The sequence below is a fragment of the Paramisgurnus dabryanus genome, chromosome 18, assembly GCF_030506205.2.
Source record: "Paramisgurnus dabryanus chromosome 18, PD_genome_1.1, whole genome shotgun sequence".
Classification (NCBI taxonomy): domain Eukaryota; kingdom Metazoa; phylum Chordata; class Actinopteri; order Cypriniformes; family Cobitidae; genus Paramisgurnus; species Paramisgurnus dabryanus.
The window spans coordinates 5,840,068-5,856,392 of record NC_133354.1 but is presented as its reverse complement, the minus strand read 5'-3'; the positions used below and the strand labels follow the sequence as shown (position 1 = coordinate 5,856,392).

The window sequence follows — 16,325 nt, the reverse complement described above, 5'->3', positions numbered from 1 at the left end:
GAGGTGCACAAACACCCAGGAGAGAGTGAGCGAGTGGAGTCCGGTTCTTCAAAGCAACTGTAAACTTCCCTCACCACAATGTAAGGCCCGCCTCTCCCCTCATTCGATTGGACAATGGGAAGACGCGAATGACGTCGGGCGCTTCTCCGCTCTCAGCGTTCCTTCAAAGGCGCATGCTGCGGCCGGCGGCAAAAACCGCAAGGCGCTCAGCGCGCATAAACAGCGCGCAAACGCTCCCTGCCCATAGAATATCATTCAAATAAGGCGCCTGCAACTGCCATAAACGCTTTTGGTGTGACTGGCCCCTAAGAGTGCCACCTTGTGGATAATAGCGGAAATGTGGATTGCCGTAAGGGACGGGTTTTCTCTTAATTGACAAGATAACTCGTCAATGGCAGGGAAAGAGTTAATATGATAATTGGACTATTTTTACATGCATATACAGTACTGTGCAAAAGTCTTAGGCCACCATCACCAGCTTTGTTGTTTTAATATCCATCCATAATTTATTTTCACTCTTTTTTTTTAAGATACAGAAAATACAGGAACATGTACACAAAATTAAAAACAAAACAATTTTTAGAAATAAATGTCTTCTTCAGACATCATTCAGTATTTAGTGTGACCTCTCTTGGCACGAAACACATCTTGAGCTTTTTTGAGGAGACTGAAGTCTTGAAGTCATTTGATTAGAATTAGAAATTAGGATTTAATTTTATTTAGGTTTAAGAGATCCTGCAGTTTCCTGCTATTGCTCAAGTGGAAGTTTACCCTAAATATTTAACACTTTTTATACTGTTTACTCTAATGAAGAGACTGAGAAATAATTATATATGATCACTAATTGCAAAAAACAACAAATCTAATGGGGCATACACACCAAACGCGAGTTCAACAACTTGCGCGAGTAGATTACATACAAAGTCAATGCAAAGACGCAGGCGATGCAAATGACGCGAATTGGGCGGCGCGATTGCCGCGAAAGCATGCGCGATTCGCCTCAAACGCGCCTTCACGCAAGTTGAAAATATTCAACACAAGCAAAAAATTTGCATGACACGAAGTTAAATCTTGCGAGTAATCTAGAGTGAGCAACGCGATGCTACGCGTTTGGTGTGTATGTAGCATAATGGTAGCATGGTGGCCCAATTCTGCATTCAGACCAGCCATGGTGGAGGCGTCAAGCAAGAGTGATTTCAATGTGAAAACGCATTGATGCGGTTCTGGAGGTCTTGCGGTGTGAATGAGCCTTTAGTGCGGCATGGTAGACGCAATTCCGCCTCATTCGCACGTCTAGTTGGCGCAAATTGAGCGTTGCCGCGGGAAACGCGCAAGTCGAAAAATTTGAACTTTGGCAGAAAAACGCGCCGCGTTAACCAATCAGGAGCTTGCTTTAGTAGTGACGTGATTACAGAAAGTGAGCAGAGTCGCAGAAGCCCCTGCCATGACGCAAATTTCCCCGTGAATGTCTCGATGACTAGAATTTCACGCGCGAATAAGGCGAGAAAACTCAAAATGTTCAAGCGGCAAACTAGACGCAAATTTGACGCCTCAAACGCGGCTGGTGTGAACCCACAGTAAGACTTTTGCACAGTACTGTAATGCAGGTAATAGCTGCTTTCTCCCTTTTTTACTAAATTTGTCTTAAATTTGCTATCGTAGGGCTGTGAGCATGTTAGCTTTGAAGATGCAAAAGGGTATGGCTTCAAAAACAAGCTCATCATTGTTTCTGCGGAAACGGCTGGAAATGGTCTGTATAACTTCATAGTGCCTTTGAGAGCTTATTACAGACCCCGCAGAGAACTCAACCCTATAGTCCTGCTGTTAGACAACCTGTAAGAGCATACACTTGAAACAACACACAATTGCACAATTACTACCACTTCTTTACTTTGCAAGATGTCTCTTTGTGTGTTGTGTTGGGTTTGTGAACGCTTCTACTTCCTGCAGACCCGATGACCACTTCCTGGAGGCCATATCATGCTTCCCGATGGTTTACTATATGGGTGGCACCATTGACAAGTAAGTCCCCCTAGCCCACTCAAACACGGCTGTGATCTGATTGGTCCCTGTGGCAGCGGATGATCTGATTGGTCCCTGTATGTGTCAGTCTGGACAGTCTGTTACAGTGTGGCGTTCTGTATGCTGATAATCTGGTAGTGGTTGATAAGGAGAGCACAATGAGTGCAGAGGAAGACTACATGGCTGATGCTAAAACTATCGTCAACGTGCAGACCATGTTTAGGTGAGACTGAAGCCACTGATCTGAGATCTAAACCAAACCCCAAAAATTGAAAATCTGTAATCATTTACGCACTTTCATGTTGTTACACTGCAAAAAAAATGACTTGCTTACTTAATATTTTTAGTGATTAGCAAAATGACCTAAGAAAGTCTACACAAACAATATCAAATTTTAATGAATTTGTGCAACAAGCAAAAACTCTGTCAATGGGGTAGAAAAAAATCTTGAAATAAGTTAGATTTTTTTCTTAAACACTTAATTCAAGAAAAAATCAAGAAAAAACTTCTTACCCCATTGGCAGAGTTTTTGAATGCTTTAAGCACAAATTCACTTAAAGTGGATATTTCACAAGACTTTTTTAAGATGTGTCCCCAGAGTATGTATGTGAAGCTCAAAATATGATATAAATAATTTATTATAACATGTTAAAATTGGCACTTTGTAGGTGTGAGCAAAAATGTGCTGTTTTTAGGTTTGTCCTATAATGCAAATGAGCTGACCTCTGCAATAAATGGCAGGGCCGTGGTTGGATAGAGCATATTAAGGGGCGGTATTATCCCATTCTGACATCACAAGGGGAGCCAAATTTCAATGATCTTTTTTTCACATGCTTGTATCAAAACTAAGTTACTGGGTTGATCTTTTTCACATTTTCTAGGTTGATAGTAGCACTGGAGACCCAATTATAGCCATGGAAAAAGTCTTTTTCTTAGGTCATTTTGCAAGAAAATTCATCTTGATTTAAGAAATGCAAAAGATTTGTACTGAAAACAAGACAAATTACTAAGAAAGTAGTCATTTTTTTGCGGTGCACAAAGGAAGATATTTTAAGGAATCAAACTGAATAGAAGCCCCATTCACTTCCATAGTGTTTTTTTCCTATAGAGGTCAATGGGGCCTTGGATCGGTACATTCCTCAAACTATCTCCCTTTGTGTCCATCAGAACAAAGAAATTTATACATGTTTGTAACAACATGAGAGGGAATAAATATTGACAGAATTTTTATTTTTGGGTGAACTTTCCCTTTAAAGTCGCAATGAAATTGAAATGAAAAACTATATATATATATATATATATATATATATATATATATATATATATATATATATATATATATATATATATATATATATATATATATATATATATATATATATATAAATATTGTGGTATTATTAACAAATGACTTATCTGTGAGCTTCATTATTTGAAAAAAATTTGTGTGTGCTCATAATCTTTAATTAAAAATGCAAATCTCCTCCCCTCCTCAAAAGATCTCTCTTCACTTCCGGTCATATGGTATGGCAGGTGGGGGGGTCCAGGAGAAGATCACAGCGATAAGCAGTTAGCAACACGACCGAACTTCAAACGATCCAATCAGATCTCGATGGACAAATTCAAATCCAGCCCTGCCTTATTTCATTTCAGAAGCCGTTTAATTCGGATATACGTCACCACGGGGAAAATAAGGCAATTGCTACTTCCGTTTCATGGCGACTTTAAAGCAAATTTATTTAGTGTATGACTTTTTAAAATAAAAATGATGATGTGGGCATGCAGTACATTTTTATTAAACATATGAGCTAAATTGAACTAGCACACTGCAAAAAAATGACTTTAGTATTTTTGTCTTGTTTTCAGTACAAATATCTAATGTTTTAAATCAATATGTATTTTCTTGGTAATCTTACCTATAGCTTTTAGACAAACAATATAAAATTTAAGTGTGTTGGTGCTTAAAGCAAGCAAATAAATCTGCCAATGAGGTAAGCAAAAAAAAAGTGAAAATTTTTCTTAAACACTAAATTCAAGAAAAATTCAAGAAAAATTTGCTTACCCCATTGGCAGATTTTTTTGCTTGTTTAATGAACAAAATCACTTAAATTTGATATTTTTGGACTTATTTTATTGGGTCGTTTTGCTCATCAAGAAAAAACATCTTAATTTAAGAATTTTTTGATATTTATACTTAAAACAAGACAAAAATACTAAGAATTATTTTTCTTGAAAATCATTTTTTGCAGTGTAGATTGTAAGTTTGAACACCGAATAGGACTAATACTGTAACATCTATGACTAACAATGTAGTTTTGAACATTACATGAAACCTTACATAATGAAATTAAACGATGTCATCAAACGCAACATTTATAAAACTTGATTACTTTACCTCATCCATCAACATGATTTCCCTGCTTCAGAGCGTCATTAATCGACTTCATTATTATTTTGATTGTTTTGGCGCCATCTAGTGGCGAATTCTACGTATTCTACCTTTAAAACAAGCAAAAATATCAGCCAATGGGGTGAGAAAAAAATCTAAAAAGAAGTTTTCTTTTTTCTTAAACTCTTAATTTAACCAACATTTTCTACCCTATTGGCAGATAATTTAGCTTGTTTTAAGCAGAAATTCACTTAAATTGTATAGTTTTTTTTTCTCCAAAAACTAGACTTATTTTCTTAGATCATTTTGATTTAAGAATTATTAGATATTTTTACTGAAACCAATATTAAGTAAGAAAGTCTTTTTGGCAGTGTAGAGCTGTTTTCCATGCATCTTTTCTCAAACAAATTGTATGTATCACAGATTTGTTTGTTGAATCTTTTATTTTTTACTTCTCTTTAGGTTGTTTCCAAGTCTCAGTATAATCACAGAACTGACTCACCCGTCAAACATGAGATTCATGCAGTTTAGAGCGAAGGATTGTTACTCTCTCGCCCTGTCCAAACTAGAAAAGGTGAGAGGTCAGATTCATGATTCTTGTCCTTATAGAAATAAAATCTTGTAAAGTGTGTTTCTGTGTTTGATCGGCAGAAGGAGCGTGACAAAGGTTCGAATCTCGCCTTCATGTTCCGGCTTCCATTCGCCGCTGGTCGAGTCTTTAGTATCAGTATGCTAGACACACTTCTGTACCAGGTAAATACATCAGTTATGGCGCCCTCTAGTGTTCACAAACTAAACTTTCTCATAATTAATATCTTGGTCAGTAGACTCTGTTATACAGCTTTAATCTTTATTTCATGATTATTTTTGTGTGTTAGTGTTTTGTAAAGGACTATATGATCCCAATAGCCAGACTTTTGCTCGGGTTGGACACCACACCTGGATCAGGTTATCTGTGTGCTGTAAGTGTGTTTATACCAGTATATGCAGATGTGTCTGTGAACATGTGTGCTTATGAATATGTTTTCTGTGTGTGTGTGTGTAGATGCGTGTCAGTGAAGCTGACCTATGGATCCGTACATACGGGAGATTATTCCAAAAGTTCTGCTCATCTAGTTCGGAGATTCCCATCGGTATCTACCGTACAGAGTCGCACTCGCCACCAGAGGTACAGATCTAAACACAGACAGATGTCTGATCTTCTGCTGAAGGTTTATTCTCTGCGTGTTGTTGCCACGGTGACCCTATTAATATTTTCCCCCGTGTGATGTGTTTCCACGGTTACCATCGACTTCAGTTTCAAGGGTCCGCCAGCACCGAAGGGTTAAACGACACCAGGGAGAAGGGGGAGGAGTCAAAGATCCTCACCCGGAGTTCCTCGAGCAGTGACCAATCAGAGCATCCGCTCCTGAGAAAGAAGAGCATGCACTGGACAAGGCGTCTCAGTAGGCGGAGCGTGAAGAGGAGCGACTCCTCCCTCAGCTCCATCCAGCAGCGTCTGGGCGTGTCACGGCGCTCGGAGAGGGAGGAGCTTACAGAACTCGTCAGGAATCGCATGCAGCACCTGGGGCTTCACACAGCCGGATACAGTAAACTTTGACCCATACTTCATTACTAATAATGTTAAAATCAGTCATGATATTTAAGAATAACTTTAATGTCCTCTCCATCTTGTTTTCTATCTCTCTCATTCTGTCTAATATTATATAGAGGATGTCACGAATCTAACAGCCAGTGATGTTATGAACAGAGTAAATTTGGGCTATTTGGAAGGTAAACGGTCACTACTGAACTGAATTATGTATTTAAAAATCTCAAAAATCTTATTTTATTGCTCTTTCATAGCTCAGTTAAAAACTTAAAAACTGAAAACATTTGTTTAGGAGAACAATTGTTCAGACAATTGTTCAAATACATTAAGAGCATAGCTGCACTGCAAAAAAATGACTTTCTTACTTAGCATTTTTATCTTGTTTCAGTACAAATATCCAAAAAATGTTTAATTAAGATGCATTTTTTAATGAACAAAATGACCCAAGAAAAGAAGTCTAGTTTTTAGACAAAATATATTAAACTTTAGTGAATTTGTGCTTAAAACAAGCAAAACTATCTGCCAATGGGGTGAGACAAAAAATCTTAAAATAAGTTTACGTTTTTCTTAAAAGCTTAATTCAAGAAAACATTTCTCACCCCATTGGTAGATATTTTTGCTTGTTTTAAGCACAAATTCACTTAAGTTTAATATATTTTGTCTAAAAACTAGACTTCTTTTCTTGGGTCATTTTGCTCATCAAGAAAATTCATCTTGTTTTAAAAATCTTTAGATATTTCTACTGAAAACAAGACAAAAATACTAAGTAAGAAAGTTTTTATGAAACTTATATTATATTTTTGTCTTGTTTTCAGTAAAAATATCTAAAAATTCTTAAATTAAGATACTTTTTCTTGATGAGCAAAACGACCTAAGAAAATAGGTCTAATTTTTTAACCAAAAATATCAAATTTAAGTGATTTTGTGCATAAAACAAGCTAAAAAAATCTACGGAGCCCCTAAGGGGACATGGAGCAAAAATTAAATAAAGTTTACTTTCATGTGCTCACGTGAAACTTTCATGTGCTCACGCGAAACCTTCATGTGCAGAATTTTATTTTAAAGTTTAGTTTCGCGAGCGCACGATCACGTGAAACTATCGCGCGCTCACCTGAAACTATTGCGCGAGCACGCGAAACTAAACTTAAAAAAAAAATCTGCACATGAAGGTTTTGCGTGAGCACATGAAACTAAACTTTAGATTTTTTTACTCCAATGTCACCTTAGGGGCTCGGTAAAAATCTGCCAATGTGGTAAGCACATTTTTCTTGAATTTTGCTTTACATTTTGTGTTTAGGAAAAAAAATTAAGAATTTTTTGCTTGCCCCATTGGCAGATTTTTTTTTGCTCGTTTTATGCACAAAATCACTTAAATTTAATTAAAGTCGTTTTTTCTTGGGTCTTTTTGTTCATCAAGAAGAAGCATCTTAATTTAAGAATTTTTAGATATTTTCACTGAAAACAAGACAAAAATACTAAGAACATTTTTTCTTGAAAATAATTTTTTGCAGTGTATAGGTAAAAAAAACTTTGCCATTTGGTAAATTTGATGAGAAATGTTTGAGTTCATATCGAAATCTTCAATAATATTGACTTTTTATGAAACACTTGGCAAGTCTGAGCTCATTTTGAGACATTGTTGAGATCTCTCCTGAAACTCTGATGGAGACATTAGACTTTATTTCAGAGAAATATTTAAAACAATTAAGATCTCATCTGTGATTTTTTTCTTTCTTAAAGGGATAGAAAATTCTGTCATTTACTCATTCTCATGTTTTTATAAACCTGTATCAATTTCTTTGTTTTGAGATATTTTGAGCAATGACCATTTTTTGAGCACCATTGACTTCCATAGTAGTATTTTTTTCTACTATGGCAATCAATGGGGCTTTGTTTCCCGCTTTATTACGAATGCTTCTTTTGTGTGAAATTTATACAGGTTTATAACAACATGAGGGTTAGACAAAAAAATTCATTTTTGGGTGAACTATCGCTTTAATGGGCATTGCCATGACATTTGTACAGTTGTAGTAGGGGAGACCAGGGCACAAAGTAATGCTTTTGGGCTTTGGCTCTTACATTTAATAAAATATTTAAGTAAGATTAATAATTTTTTTACACAATCAACACACACATCTCTGCTACAAACCAACACTTAAAGTTTGTTTGTGGGACCTACCATTATCATACAATTACGCCGAAAGTGACAGGAGTGCAATTGTGACAACTTACCCCATAGGTGGGGTTCATTGTAACAAACAGAGGGTTTGTTGTAACACCTGCTAGAAAATTTAACTTAAACACAAATAATTCAATCAAATTTTGTCTATATGCTAAAGGTGTATATTGTTTATATATCTGCCTATTATAGATAGATATCCACACATTCATCCATGCATGATCCTTCATCTAACCATCATTGTAATATGCATCAATCCAAATAAATAGATATTTTTGCACAATTAAGGCAAAAATTTTTAGTTATTTCCCCTGATATTGTATTTAACAGTTATCATTTTGATGAATAGTGTTTACATTGTTTTCATTTCATTATCATTGTATACCTGAGGCTTCATTGTGACACGGTGTGACAACCCCGCTGTGTAAAAATGTTTTTAATCCCAGCTATCAGTTACTAGGAGTTGCTGACATGTTTCAAAATGCTGTTATGTTTTAGTAATTAAAATAATATAAGGTTGGATTTGGTGACTTACACACCCAACTCGGAAATAAAAAAAACACAATATGAAGAAATTTACTTTCATGCCTCCAAAACACTCTTTGTTCATAACACATCAAAACTTTTCACAAATTTACAGGAGCTCATGTGACAGTAAGAGAAAAAGACCAAGAGCACAGATTGATTGTCCCTATATAATTATATAAAGTAGCTGTGTTACCATTAACCCCGCGTTAGTCTGTGCCCCATTCACCCCTACTATAGTACTCTTGGATGCACTTCAGTATAAACCCTCCTCTGTGTTTCTTGTCAAACATTACAGTTTCTTGTCTTTGCTTGTGAAACTTCCTCCTGTTATTTGAGTGACAGGTGAATCAACCAATCTCTGTTGCAGATGAGCTGAACGACCAGCAGAACTCGATTTCATACGTTCTCATAAACCCCGGCCCGGACACGCTGCTACAGCTCAATGATGTTGTGTATGTTGCAAATACTGGCACACACACACACATACATGTTAATGTGTTTCTATCATGGTCAGGATCTAGTTTTGATTTCTGTTATTCAGAAATGTTTGTGTTTTGATTCAGTCATTGGAAGGACAGGATGGGTTAAAAGTGAATAAAACCTTTGCATGTAAATGTGTTGAATGTGTTTTGCAGGTTTCTGATCCGTCCGGATCCGCTGGCTCACGTCCCTGATGCTCCACCACCACAAACCCGCCGCTGCAGGTCCACAACAGACACACCAGAACTCAGCAAGGTTTAACCAGTGACAATATACTGACTAGATCAAATACAGATGCAGGTAAACACTTAATGATGTCTTAAAAAGATGTTTATATTTTTAATAAATGTCAATTTCTCACCAGCTCTTTAAACTCCTACAGTTATATAAGCTCCTGCTGGTTCATATATTAGATTCATCAGTGATATTTTGCACTTAATATGAGTAAACTGAAATACAAAAATGTATTTTGTAAGTCTACTAAGATTAAAAATACAGTGCAATGGATGTTGTGACTACAGTATGTTTAAACAATAAGCAGGATTATTGTAATCTGTATGTATGTAGTATTGCATTGTGACCTGTGGAGGGATACAACGTTACACAAACATTTGTTTAAGTAGATACAAAAAATTATTTTCAAGAAAAAAAATCTTAGTATTTTTGTCTTGTTTTTAGTAAAAATATCAAAAAATTCTTAAATTAAAAGTAAATTAAAATATCAAATGTAAGTGATTTTGTGCATAAAACAAGCAAAAAAATCTGACAATGGCGTAAGCAAAAAAAAATTTTTTTTTAAACACTAAATTAAAGAAAAAAATATTTTTTACGGAAAACAAGACAAAAAAAGAATTTATTTTTCTTGAAAATCATTTTTGCAGTCAACTGCAAAAAAAAAATGACTTTCTTACTTAGCATTTTTGTCTTGTTTCTGAAATTAACATGCATTTTCTTGATGAACAAAATGACCTAAAAATAAGAAAAAAATATCAAATTTAGGTGAATTTGTGCATAAAACCTGCAAAAAATCTGCCAATGGGCAGGCAAAAAACTTTTTTCTGAAACCCTTAATTCAAGAAAAATTACCCCATTGTCAGATTTTTTTTTTGCTTGTTTTATGCACAAATTCCCTTAAATTTGATATATTTTGTTTTAAACTAGACTTATTTTCTTAGGCCATTTTGCACATAAAGAAAATGCATCTTGATTTTAATGTTTTTTTATATTTGTCCTAAAAACGAGACACAAATACTAAGTAAGAAAAGTCAATTTTTGCAGTGTATAACTCTAGACCGAAGCCCTACGCATGGGGGCGTGAACTCCAGAAGTGGGCGGTACCTCCAAAAAGAGGTGGGTAGGAGGTGTGTACTAGCTGTCTGTCTATGCTAATAAGCCACGCCCCCTTTTGAGCTCCCACCCCCATTTGGAGAGTTCCAGGCCACATTCCATACATTGGTGTAGTATTATATATCAGACAGCAGGGGGCGTCCTTTGATGTCAATGCGCTCTCACCTGTGCAACAGACCTCTTTGAAAATCAATAAACATATTCAATAATCGAACTTATACCCCTAATGGGTTGCAACAATGAATAAGATGTGCATTTAACAATATACGTTTTGCTTGATAAGTGTATTTCCCTTTTTGTTTTTTTGTTTTTTCATCTTAAAGTTCACAAACGAACAACATTATTATTATTTAGAGAGCAACATTTCTATTGAATAAAACAATTAAACTAAAGGAAATATTTCAGAAAGATGTGATAAAACAATTGATATAATGTGAAAAATGCAGATAAAGATGGCTTACTCTGTTAGTGTGAACTCATTTCATTGACACCACTTGGTTAAACGTCATTGTCTCAGAGACATCAAGTTTGTTTGAATAAAGCACCAGCATGATTTGTTTGCAGGTGACGCTTGCTTTGATGTTGTGTTATACATTGCAGTGACATTCAATCTGCAAACTAGTAGTAATAAAAAGTGAAATATGTTGTTCATCTAATTACTATGTAATTTAATGAAGTGTCATTTATTTGTCAGATATCTCTGTGATGTGTGCCTTTTAAAATTAAAGTGTTTACAGCATACAGTGCTTTAATAATTTGTGCGTAAGTGTGTGTGTGTTATTAATTCAGTGTGTTTTCTTTCAAAGTTGTAAAAGGCGTGTCAGCTTGGAAAAAAGGTTGAGATTGAGAAAGTGGGAAAATCACCGTTACTGCCAGGAGTGTGGGGTACAAACACACACATATACACACACATATAGCTACACACACAGTTTCGGCAGTTTCGGTCGACAGGTCTGAGCAGGAGGTCGAGACAGGGAGGCGTGTGAACAGTAAAGGTGTGTGTGAGGAAAAATGTTTGCGTGTATGAGTGGTGATTAATTTTTGAATGAAGGTATTAAATCAAGTAAACAATATCTCTGCAAAAAAAAAATTGTTATTTATTGCATTTGCATTTATGAATTTTTTTATTATCAAAAGCAACTTGCATTCAAACTATGCATGCATTTTTATGGCTGAGGATCGAACACATGATCTTTGTGTTGCTCTTCCAATTAAAGGTGCTGTGTGTGGATTTTAGAAGCATCTAGTGGTGAGATTTCAAATTGCAACCAATGCTCAGTCCACACCTTTCGAAACGCATATAAGCTACGGTCAGGGGCGCAATGAACAAGGGGGGTATGCAAGACAGAATTTTGGGACCCTTCCTTTAGATGATTTTTGGACTTTAGGGTTGTATTCAATGTGTTTCTACATAAAAATTACTCACTTGAGTGCATTTATTTAATTTTACAGGGCTCGACAGAGCATTTCACGCGCATGTGCGACTTTAAATAAATGCATGCGAATTGAGAAGCAAAAAAATATTTATTCGAAAAACAAATATGATTTTAATCTGGAAAGGCAGAAAACATTCCCGTGAGTCATTTTAAGAAGATCACTAAGGGGTTGTGTACACCAAAACTTTTACGCCCGCGGCCGGCGCATGTTTTCGATTGTTTCCAATGGAAGCTCGGTGTTTTTCAAATAAGCCAGCAGCTAGCGGGTTTTTTCCGTGCTGAAAACCGGCGCTTGGCGGTTTTTCCGCGCTCGGCGCTGAGCGTCGGGAGTTGAAAGAGATTCAACTTTGGGAGAAAAGCTCCGCTCGTCAATGTCAGTTCTCACACGGCCGCCCAATCACAGTGGAGGAGGGGCGGGACATTACCACAGCAACCAACCGGCTCGCAGCTGAAGTATCACAGCTATCAAAGCGCTCAGCTGGTGAAAGCTGGCACTCAGCTGAAAAACAGCTGGCATTCGGCGTCCTCAAGGCGTTTTCAGCCGCGTTTAAAAGTTTTGGTGTGTCCAGCCCCTAAAAGAAGAATAACGCATGGAGACGCATTTCTGAATCTATGGACAGTACGGCTCGTAGCACGGCAGACGCTACCGGGTGGCAAGCGTCAGGTTTGCACAGCATTGGAAAAACATGCAAACTTTGTTTTGTTGCCCATTAACTTATATAATATAAAATGTATAAAACCCACCAAATTGATCCCACCCATATCTATTTTTACCCACACAATTCAATTCAAAACCACCAGGAACCCACCAAATATGTGAAACATTGTATTTAGGTCATGCTTGCACGCTGTTTTTTTAAAGAGCCACTTTTACTTAACCCTTACAGTAATTTACAGTAGTTTTACATTAATTTACTTATTTTACGACAATGTTAATGTGAAAAAAACAGAAAAGTGATGACGGTGGACAAACATGTCGTCGTCGTCTGAGACAACATAGTAACAAAATGCGCTTTATAGAGCAGTTTGTCCGTTTAGGGCTACTGTAGTAGCGTTGCAATATTTTGCATATTTTCCTGAAAATCTGATCATTCTCATCTCAGTTTATTTGTGTAGATTATAAACATTTTATATAGATTTGCAGATACAGCTGCCAGAGGCTATTAGTAGTTTATTACCAAAACCGGTTATTAGTGGAGAATTGAATGCATTTTTCTTCTTTATTTACATGCATTTATTTTGATAAATGTTTTAAATAGACATGCACCAATATTAAAAAAAATATTCCATTGATACCAAAAGCAAAGTGATATCTGCTGTTGCCGATACCGATAGTTTGGTGGTTATAATTTTCGTTAAATAAATTTTGAAGATTACATTTCCTGAATGTCATTCATTTATATAATGGCTGTTAATATTGATCATTAAAGTAGTGATGTTTCTTTACATTTTTCATTGCATTTTTCTGTTCTCTTTTGATTGAGAGGATATATGAACTAAAACAAGAATACATTTAAAATTAAAAAATTTTATTCTTAAAATTCCAACTTAATTCAGTCAGTCATTGAATAAACTTGATTCTCCACATAAACACACACAACAATGCGTTTTTGACATGAATTGTGAGTACTGTGAAGAGAAATACAATAAAATGTGCAGGTAAACAGTGATCACCTGAACGGTGACTTCACAAAATGATCATTTACAACAAAATAACATTAATAATATAACAGCTTAAACCTCTATGATATTTTATTAACAAATATTTAAGTAGTTAAAGTTTGTATTCTGTAAAAATAATCAAAATATTCAGGTATTCAAGGTATTAGGTATTCCTTACAACATGTACTGAGAATGTGAAGTTTATTTCACTTAAATGTTTTAGTTTAATAGTTCATTTAACTTTTAAGTGTAAGCTAGCTGTATGTGCAAAACACCAAATATAAAGTGATGTACTTCATTGTTTAAGTAAAGATAATATCTAGGTTAACAGTGCATGCAAACCCTATAGAAGAGTGTTTATAGCCACAACACTTGTGTTCAATCCTGCCAGCAAACAGTGCAGAAAAGATCCCCTGAAGCAGCACTTAAATAAACCCTTAACTTCATCATTAAACACTAAACAGAACAGCAGAATAATATTAATCCCCAATGACTCAACGGGATCGGCGATCATGGGCAGTTTGTGGCACGTAACTCTGGTGTTTGATTCTTCTTTCTTTAGTTCCACTGTGAGAACCTTCACTGATTTTAATCTCTTCATCCTGTAGAGCTGTTTTCTGATTGGACGATATTAGGTGTACCGTGTCATTATCTAAAGTGTGACGGCCTCAGGCCCAAACCTGTATGTATCACATACACACAACACCTGGGGCTACGCAGTTCAGCATCATCAGTCACTCCCACAAACACACACCCACAGCATTTATCTACTAGTTGTGTGGATTTAAACAACCTTTAAACGCATGCTGAAATCTGTCAGCATACACTGCACGTGAATGTGTGTGTGTGCGCGCGTGCCTGTGTGTGTGTACATTAAAGTTCACGTTATAGACAGTACTAATGATGAAGAACAATATTTCTCTTGTACTGGAGCTGTTTGTGCTTAAAAATGTATAAAAAATACCATGGTAAACAATACCAATATGGTAACATCAGTAATGATAATACTTCAGTGGGCAGACGTCACATCTGTCACAGTGTCTCATGGGATGTTGGACCATGAGAACCAGTTTAACCATAAAGCGCGCACACACACAGGCACGCACACACACACACACACACACACACACACACACACACACACACACTCCTCCAAAGTACAGTACATAAGATCAGAACCACATACATGTGAATACATGTGTTTGTGCCCCAGCTCTCTGGATTGGGATTGGTTAGAAATTTTTGCATAATGTCCCTTTAAAAAGGTCCTAATGTATACCATTTAGGTACATATATGTATCTTTGAGGTATTAATATACATCCTTGAAAGGTTACCACCCGGTGACAGCGCTGTTAAGTGTAGCTATGTTTCTCATATCACAGCTTTTATTTGTTTAATCCAATCTGAATTCACAGAAATGTAAACATATTTTACTAGTTGCATGAATTTGTACAAAGGGAATCTTACAAAAATGTAGAATAGGCAATAATGATACCCCACCCCTAACCCAACGGCACAGGTGTGAAAGCTAACCATAGAAAAACATGAATTTAGCCACATCGTAAAATATGTCCGAATTGCCATGAGATGTTGCATCGTCCAATAATTACAAATCTAAAACTTTTATTGCTGCTGTTTCATAGCTCAGGAGATTTGATAGTGTTTTCAGTTGTGCTTCATTTAAATTTCAACTTATATCACAAGAAAGAAATAAAATGCATGTTAAAATATATTATTACCCAGCACTTTAATTCATTCCCTGACAGCCTTTAAAAAAAAAAAAGTGGCACGCCAGCATTAATTTGTGAAGTTTCACAAATTGCCTTCCAGGAAAATTTTCTTCTATAGGCTAAATATATAAACACACAATATATTTAAAATAAAAGAAACAAAGAAATAAAAAACGTCATTTGTTCTTTTTTTATAAGCTCTTAAATATAGGTTTCTTCAGAAATACCTAATTTTGAGCAAAAAAGCTGAAATAATTGCATTTTTGTAAAGGACTTTTGTTAGAGATCAAATTCAGAATGATAATCAAAACATACATGAAGTTTACAATGCTGTTGAATTAGTTTTTGCTTCAGTTTTTTATAGATTGGGTAAGAACACCATCTAGTGGATAGTAGCAGAATTAAAGATTAGTGTAAAAACTCATCAGGGAAGTACCATTGGCAGGGAAATGTTTTCTCTTAACTCATCCATGGCGAGGAAAAAGTTAAAATGCTTGATTCTGATTCCAAGGTATGTTATTCCTGCCTGATCTCATGAATTTCTGTGTTATAGTCACAGAATAGTTTTTCTCATTTATCCGTGTCATTGTCACGGATTCTGCATTTTTCCGTGTCCGTACCACACTCGATTGTTTTTCCTATTTTCTTACCATTGTCGCTTGGGTTTGGGGTTAGAATGACTTTTTGTTACATAAAATGACATCGTAACCCAAACCCAACTCTAACCCTAACGTCAGGCGACAATTGTTTAAAAATCTGGAAAAAAATACTATAAACCAATAGTTAAAGTGACATCCTAACCCAAACTCCAAATCTAACCCCAAACCCACGCGAAAATGGTTTAAATATAGGAAAAACAATTGAGTAACCAATACGTGAAACTGACACGGAAAAGGAAGTCCATAGTACGGACACGGAAAAATGTGGAGATCCGTGACAATGACATGAATTAATAAGCAA

General features: G+C 35.9%; 1 protein-coding gene across 3 annotated transcripts in view; it reads left to right on the top strand.

The window, feature by feature from the left end:
- Nucleotides 1-11,291, top strand: part of kcnt1a (potassium sodium-activated channel subfamily T member 1a) — a 30,312-nt gene extending 19,021 nt beyond the window's left edge. The window contains exons 20-30 of one of the 3 annotated variants that reach the window (XM_065243736.2): nt 1,663-1,835; nt 1,951-2,022; nt 2,111-2,245; nt 4,874-4,985; nt 5,039-5,164; nt 5,290-5,373; nt 5,457-5,579; nt 5,709-6,000; nt 6,122-6,184; nt 9,077-9,161; nt 9,345-11,291. In XM_065243736.2, the coding sequence (XP_065099808.1) occupies nt 1,663-1,835; nt 1,951-2,022; nt 2,111-2,245; nt 4,874-4,985; nt 5,039-5,164; nt 5,290-5,373; nt 5,457-5,579; nt 5,709-6,000; nt 6,122-6,184; nt 9,077-9,161; nt 9,345-9,450 (1,371 nt within the window). In that variant the 3' untranslated portion in view covers nt 9,451-11,291. The remainder of the gene's footprint in view (nt 1-1,662; nt 1,836-1,950; nt 2,023-2,110; nt 2,246-4,873; nt 4,986-5,038; nt 5,165-5,289; nt 5,374-5,456; nt 5,580-5,708; nt 6,001-6,121; nt 6,185-9,076; nt 9,162-9,344) is intronic. The other 2 variants (XM_065243737.2, XM_065243738.2) reach the window with 2 other exon arrangements.
- Nucleotides 11,292-16,325: the final 5,034 nt, after the last annotated feature.